The 8,245-nt window shown below is 31.8% G+C and overlaps 1 protein-coding gene across 2 annotated transcripts in view; it reads left to right on the forward strand.

Moving 5' to 3' along the window:
- Window positions 1-4,294, forward strand: part of LOC142979986 (phospholipid phosphatase 2-like) — a 118,003-nt gene extending 113,709 nt beyond the window's left edge. For both annotated transcript variants that reach the window (XM_076125238.1, XM_076125240.1), the window contains exons 6-7: window positions 138-320; window positions 762-4,294. In XM_076125238.1, coding sequence (XP_075981353.1) covers window positions 138-320; window positions 762-896 — 318 coding nt within the window. In that variant the 3' untranslated portion in view covers window positions 897-4,294. The remainder of the gene's footprint in view (window positions 1-137; window positions 321-761) is intronic.
- Window positions 4,295-8,245: the final 3,951 nt, after the last annotated feature.

Raw genomic sequence — 8,245 nt, forward strand, 5'->3', positions numbered from 1 at the left:
TTCTGTCTGTTCCTCTTTAAAATGTAACAAGGTAAAGTTAGTGGCCAGTCTTTGAAGCCAGGAAACAGCACATCATAACATTATAATGATCAGTTTACTAGTATCATATCAAGGCTAACCACTTTATTCTTCCACAGTGGTACCTCCAAAGGCGAGCCTTCAGCTGGCACAACCGCTCAGTGCTGGTGGTCCCGTTACTACAAGTACTATGTATCGTGTACGCATGCGTCTGCAGTCTCAGCCGAGTGACAGACCACAGGCATCACTGGTGGGACGTCCTTGTTGGAGCCTCGATGGGGGTTCTCACTGTTCTTTACACGGTAAGAGATTTTTTTTTAAATTGATTGTCTTTTATCAATACGTTGATAGTTTTCTGGTCACAGTGTACTTAGGAATAGAGTCAGTAAGCCTCGCTACACACAGCCAAATATGTAATCGTATGTGTTATAATAAAATATATTCCTCTAATTAAGAAACTTAAGTTAAATATACATTTATATGTAACTTGTTAGCTTTCTGAGAGATTCAATCACTGTGATAATAAACGGTTAGACAAAAAAATCTAAAACACAAATTACACGTAATTTCTTTACAAATTGCCTTCTGCTTAGTCTCCTAGAAATGTTGATCTACGCAAAATTATAATTCGTTTGTTTAATGTCCAAATTAAATTCCTATATTGTATTCACAAAGTAATGATTAAACAATAAAATTCTTACAGCGCCAAGCTTGCAAAGACTAAATTCTAATTCCTCTTCCAGATACTAGTCCTATGCAAGAACTTCTCCCAGCCGACCGTGGTGAGCACCAGCGACATTTCCAGCAGCGACGGCAACAACCACCAGTCAGTGAGACGACTGCTCTCAGACCGAGAGACCAGGGTTGTAGTGTCCTAGCCACAAGCGGTGTAAGCACTTGCTTACAACATGGACAATCAAGTGAAATGTTAGTGGCGTACAAAACATTCTTCAAGGTAGCTAGTAGTCAAGGCGTGATATAACTGTTAGAATCTTGGAATTGTGTTAGTTTTTCAGTCTTTGGAGTTTTAGATGTAGATACTTCATGTGATTTTCTACAAGTATCGACGACAGAGTAGCTATAGAAAAGTTTATGAAAAACCTTGCACAATTTAAATGTGAAAATCTCGATACTCGATGGTACCTATTGTAGAAATTCGGACCACAGTAGTACGGTTCTCTACCACTATCTACTATCGACAATCGGCTAGAAGCTACAATCAAGAAGCTATGTTTGAAAATCATATAAGCGCTTCTAGTGAGCGTCGTAGGAGCTATTTTTGTTGTACATTTTAAATGTTCAAACTCTCGATACTCGATAGTACCGACTGTAGAAAATCGCACAGCAATTCTTTAAGAAATATTTCAAAGTAATTTTCTGCGAAATGCTTTGAGATTTTATGTACAATTTAGGTTTTACCTCACCTAGATTTTGAGTAATTAGGTCGTTTGTTTAAAGCTACAAGAGTAGAACATATTGAGGAATTTGAGGTACTAAATTCTGAGATAGTTGAACTAGGAATACACTTCCTAAATACTGAATTTTGAGTTGGATAGTAAGATGCACATTTTCGCAATGGCTGCTTAATTTGCAAGCAAAAATGTAAGTAAGTAGTCTACTAATTTTGACTAGTGAAATATACCCTAGTTTTCTTATTCTAGTGCATTGATATTTTCTGTGCGTAATGTAGAAAATGACACAAATGTAAATGAAAATCGAATGGAAAATAGTTTCAATGAAGATAGTCATACATTTTATCGTTTATGGTATGGAGAGAACTGATTTGAATAAAAATGTATTGCACGGCCATCTTTTGATGTAGAATTCTTGATAGAATTTAGATGAGCATTGTGCAATCATGGAATGAGAGACCGTTTTCGAATATAGCCATTGAACACCATGTTAGGTGAACAAAGATATAGTTTCTTAATATTTTAAGTTGATTTCTATGAACTATATAATTTATTTTCAGACAGCTATGTTCATATGACAGTAGATTCGATTTGATCAATCGGCGTGAACTACTTTGTGATCGACATGATTAGAATAATCTGTCAGTAATAAAGATTGTTATTATTGACAGATACAGATTACAACTTAGAATATTACAAATCAATATTAACCATCAACCATAAAAGGAACTGAAATTGTCTTGTGTGTTCGATGTCTATGTTCGCAATGATGTTGTGTCCATTTGGCTTTTGCCTAACGAATTTGACACGAAGAATCTTGTAGTTTGGCACGAAATGTTTGAAATTTTGGTATTCTTAGCCCCGGTTTCATTACTTCTGAATAAGTACCGGCTAGCTTATCAGATGAATTTTGACAGTTGTTTTTATACATTTTCTGTCACTTTATCTGTCATACAGGTTATCCGGCTTATTCCCAAGCCGTGAAACTCGGCTTAAATTATTTGATTTGGAGAAATGAATCGTAAACTGTAAATAAGAACGTTAGTCGTAGCTATTGTTATTGGAAATTCGTAATATGAGCTTTTCACTAGAAATTATAAGTAGTATTAAATTTTTGCATTTTTTTGGAATAAGATCTGCAATTGCTTTAAGACTCACTTTCTACAATTATCATAAAATCGATCGAAAAAGCATTAATGACGAAAAGAAACGAATTAGACAAATTGGATTTTAATAAACTCCCCTATATTTCATACCCTTCTAAATAAATGCTGTTTTGTTAGTATCATCAAGTTGTAAAGGTCTCCCTTTGTAAGTTATTGTTTGCTTTGACAAATGGAGTCCATCAATTGCTGCAACCCTCTGTTATGCAAGAGGGGTGATGAAACTTTGACAAAATAATGACATGTTCTTTTAATGCTTTGACTAAAATATTGACTTACGTTTTTTTTACCAAATGACAGTAATTGCTTTTGTTCAGAGAGCCAATTCTCTCTTTTTAAATGTTTTTGAATTACGAGCGAGATTTACACTTAGTAAATTAATACATGATTGAAAAAGTATTTGCTAAAGTAAACAGTTGCTGTTTTGAAGCATATCAAACCGAATAATACGTAACACCTGGTTTAAGAATTTAATTTAAACAGAATAATTTATTTTCTCTTACTTACCAATAAGAAAATACAAATTATTTTGTTTTTTAGCAACTTGAATAAAATACTCTCTATTAATATCGAGTTAAACGTAGTTTTTTGAGTCAATCACTAGCTGTAAATTTCATTTTAATTAAATATAAGTTAATTATAAATGAGACCAGTGATCACTTAAAATAAAACAAAAAATATTATCACCATTTTTTTTTGGAATATTTTTTACTCAAAAAAATGTTTATAATATTTTTTTTAATTCAACAACAAAAAAGTAATTTGTAAGTTACTGAACGCTTAGTCAAAATGTCAAATTCAAATTGACGTTTACATTTTTTAATTATGTCCACAAAATAGTTTCACGGCATAACACTACTTACTTATTAAATAATTAAATATTAATTATATGATAACATTTTGACAGTATTCACTGCATAGTACCTGTCTAGTCGTAAGTATATTAAAATATTTATTTTTCTTTATAACAAATAATAAGCGACACCCACCTTTATTTATAAAAATAACGTAACAATAGATAAATACATTATTTACTTTATTGGACCATAATAAAATTGGAATATAGAGTTTTTCCAAAAAGATTTACTGATTGCTGATTACATAGACAAAATAAATTCTCTTTATGATTGACATTTTATACCAATGATTGACACATACTATTTGATTCATAGAACTTATATTGGAATTAAAGAAAATCGAATTAACTTATTAAAACATAAGACAAAACGATACACGAATCAAATTTTAAGTTTGTCAAACTGAGGTAAAAAATATTTTTTTGAATACTTTTGCTATGAAGATGATTCTTTCAAAGTACAAACTCCAATACATTTTGCTATGCTCAAAATCAGAATTCGTTAATGTGAAAAAAATAACATCTAAATTCTCTGCTTTTTTTTTGGGTTTTGAAGCTTATAACAATCATAGCAAATGTATCGCAGTTTAGTTTGACAGATGACAAGTGACGTTTAACTGTCAAATCAGTAGATCTTTTTGGAAAACACTATCAAAATGGGTTCACATATCAAAATTAGTATTGTCTGTAATTTTATTAAGAATTTGACATTCCTGTGCATTTAGTATACTATTAGTTTAAGTGTTTTATAATTTGAATTGTAAATAGTATATGTAAGGCGTAGATGTGTGGCTGGTTGTCTGTCTGTATGTACCTTGTATAATAAATTAATTAAACAATTTTTATATTGTGATTTTATTTTGTAAACCTTCACTACATATTTTTATTATCAGCTCAATAATGACATAACTGAAGTTAGGCTTAAAATGTTTTTTTTTCAAATAGTCATAACTTGCTCGTTTCATCTTATGTGAGCCTATTGACTAGCCTTCTCATTTAAACTAGATTTATATCTTACTCCAGGCTACTTAAGGGTATATTCAAATAGATACAGGAATCCTATCACACTTTGGCTGATCTAAATACAAACTCAAGACCCTACGACCAGCAGTCGTCTACACATGCTTGAATTAGCCATCTTAGTGAAATAAACAAAACACAACACACAAAGATAACACAAACAAAATAAAAACCGCAATTTATGATCACGTCATTTCAATCGTAAAAATTGCCCAACATTTCTAAACAAAGAAATAACGGAGACGCATTCACAAAGACATTTGAATCTCCAATTAGAAAAACATTTCAACAATGTCATCAAAACTATTACCAGCTGATTTATTCTCATATTTTATAATATACTACGTTTGTTATTGTCCCGGAATATCTATAAATTTACCATATACTACATTCTTCAACGATGACAAGAATAAATTGTATTTTTTATGATATTTTTGAGATGAACTGCGTGCATTCTTTGTGGGCTATAAATGAATGACCTATTTTTTGTTTGTTGGGGTTTATCTTTAAAACTACTGAATAGATAAATATTGTCACAAAAAATATTTCATAACAAATACACAGTTATAACTTTAGATATTAGGTTACTAACATACACATACAAAATCTCACGCCTGTTGAGCCCGATGGTGAAGGCAGAGATGTATGAAATACACTCATGTCTCGCCATTAACAATGTTAGTCCCATGCAAAAGCGAGCCTAATGCTTAGTTATTCCTCGATGCCTTGCCTTCCTTTCCTTTGATGCCTCATAATTTCGGACTACTATTGAGTATAATCTAATGACAGTTAGAAAAAGACCATTAGTACTTTACCCAACCTAGAAATGGAACCCGGTCCTCGTGGTCAGCAGTCGGATACACAACAGACAGACAGTATTTTAGGTATATTTAATTAATACAGGACTCAAAGGACATGTCTGAAACATAATTTTTTTGATGAAAATAAGTAAAAAGCATTGTTATAAGCTTTTAGGTTGTTTGTTTTTTTACGGAAATTAAAGATATTTTCGAGCTTCGGGGATTACCTCAGGCCTTTCAGGTGGTTATAAACTGTTGAATTTGATAAATTTAAATAAACGTGATAAATAAATTTATCTATAATAAATTTAATTAAATTTAGATAAATTGTCCGTACCAAGACTCTCTACTAAGTTGTCGCACTATAATAGCTAAGTACACCAAGCGTAAAATACAAAAAAAAGCATTGTAATATTTCAATTATTATAATGACTACAAGATACCATTACGATAAGTTAGCCCAAACAACATGGATTCATTAATAATTTAGAATTAACAAGTAAAGCCATAGACACGAGAAAGTACAATAAACAAGCCATTGAGTGACCATAAATAATAGACAATTATAATTCGAAGGACAATCAACTACCCGCATTGCAGCTTGATTTAACGGTTTTTAGGGTTCCCGTATATTTATTAAGAAAACGCTTTGTAGCTGTAACTAGATTAAAATTTGGTTTAACTTTGCGTTAAATTTTTTATATAATATTTCGTGAAACATTAACGTATGGAATTATATTTAGTAAAATAGAAATTTAATATTTTTTGTTAGCTGCACAATGATATGTACATACTACAACCATCGTGATGAATAAGGGTAAGTATGTAATACTTTTATCGTTAAATAAACTGTTTTTTTTATTATTTTATATTATCTTCAATTACCTATATAATAATTGCATGCATTAAGCTCAAAAATAAGTACCAATCTTCAAATATTCAGTAAGAATAAAGAAGTAATAACATACACCTAAAATTAAACGAAATCACAAAAATATTTATAACCTAATAAGACTCGAACCACCGACCTTCAACTTTCCAATCCCGCACTTGTTTTTAATTAACTAACTATCCCCAAGGGGCAAAGATATACTCATGTTATGCCTATGAAAAATGACATTTCTTTAATGAGTCGTCCCTTTCATTAGAAAATTATTAACAGTAACTTTTAGGAAACATTTATCATGTTTTTGAACGAAACATTTATGTATTGACTATTAAATTTTACGAACGTTGAAATAAATTCTTTAATTAAATTTAGAAATTATTGGTAAGGGTCATTCTTTAATTACGTGAGGCGTTTAGGATTACTTGAACTGTGTCTTATTTGTAATATAATTTTTATTTAACAAAGTATAGTTGCATGAAAATCGGTTAAAGTTGCGTAAAAAATGTTCCTTAATTTTTGCTAGTTTCCATAAGCAGCCCAACTAACAAATGAAGAATTGGAACGCAGAAAGATTGGAACTTCGTCTAATAATATTTAGAAAAAACCTTATTTTTCGAATAAACACAATATGTTTCACCGCAAACTCACACTTCGAATCAAAATAAAACATGAAATATCAAGAGGTATGAGCTGAATCTTGACATCTTCGGAAAATGGCAAAAAGGCCTCACGTGATTACTGGACATCTTCTACTTGTAAGGTTAAAGTATGATGCCCTAAGCGTCGTGTTAAAAAGAAATCACGAAATGAAATGCTAATAGCCTTATATCAAATATCAATTTAAAATATTATCTTCAATGAATGGTACTTAATTTTATATTTCGAATCAATGACACCATAGACACCCATAGAGTCATAGAGGCAATAAAATTACACCTGGCTGTGAAGATTTTGTAATCATTCTAAATTCAAATACTCGGGTGTTATGATAGGTACGTGGAACGGAATGTAATTTAACTTTTTATAGTATAACTAGCTATTGACTGCGACTTTGCTTGCGTGGAATCATAACATCTTTTAAAAAAATACTTGTTATCCTAATTGGAATGTTAGAGTGCCAAAATCACTTAAAATGGGTCCAGTAAAAGAAAATAACGAGAGCACCCATAACAAACAGAATAATTTAATATGCTTGCAATTCATAGATTCTGAAGTAACGTAGAGCAATTGATCCGTCAGATCTCTAACATATTTTAGTTTGTGATTAAAATAAGAAAAAAAACAAAGGTTCCAAGTGCAGTCAAAGGACATTCGAAGTCAAAGTCTCTAATAATTTGCTAACTACAATTTAAATAAATTTATTGTAAGAAAGTAAAAGTTATTCGCCAAGAGATACAAGATATGTACAAGACGGTGCGAGGAGCATGGAGCAGGTATGTTCACGAGTGAAGTGTGTACCACCGACGACGATAAATTAGTTAATGTTTAACGACATATGCCAGGGTTGCCACTGAACATAGGCTATTCAGGTACACTAACTCTTTACGAAAGTAGACAGTTAGTTAGTAGTACGAACTAACATATTTTTTAATATTATTTTTATACATAAAATAATGAAATTGAACCCATTAATGTCCCATTGCTGGGCAAGGCACTCCTCCTGTAAAGAGGGAGGGGCCTTGAGTCCACCACGCTGGCTAATTGAGGGTTGGGGACTTTGCATACCTTCAATAACTGTTCTAAAGAACTGTCAGGCATGCAAGGTTGTCAAATTTTAAAGGAAACCCTTAAGCATAGAGTCAGATACACTGATTTATCTTTTTGTTTCTGAGCCATATTGAGTGCTGAGCACTGCTGAGCAAAGCAAAACCCTTTCCACCCAAATCACTTTAGTTCTATAATAATCTTCTTCAAGCACAGCCCTACAAGTACATATTCCTAGGCGGTGCAACATAAACTGGTAAATAAAAATAAATATAAAAGTACATAATCACGAGTGTAGTGCGACATAACTCTAGTCGTGACTGAGGACGCCTACGATACACCGCCGCGGGGACTGTGCATCCCAAATGTGTGGAAATATCCTC

Source organism: Anticarsia gemmatalis, chromosome 17, assembly GCF_050436995.1.
Source record: "Anticarsia gemmatalis isolate Benzon Research Colony breed Stoneville strain chromosome 17, ilAntGemm2 primary, whole genome shotgun sequence".
In the NCBI taxonomy this organism is placed as follows: Eukaryota; Metazoa; Arthropoda; class Insecta; order Lepidoptera; family Erebidae; genus Anticarsia; species Anticarsia gemmatalis.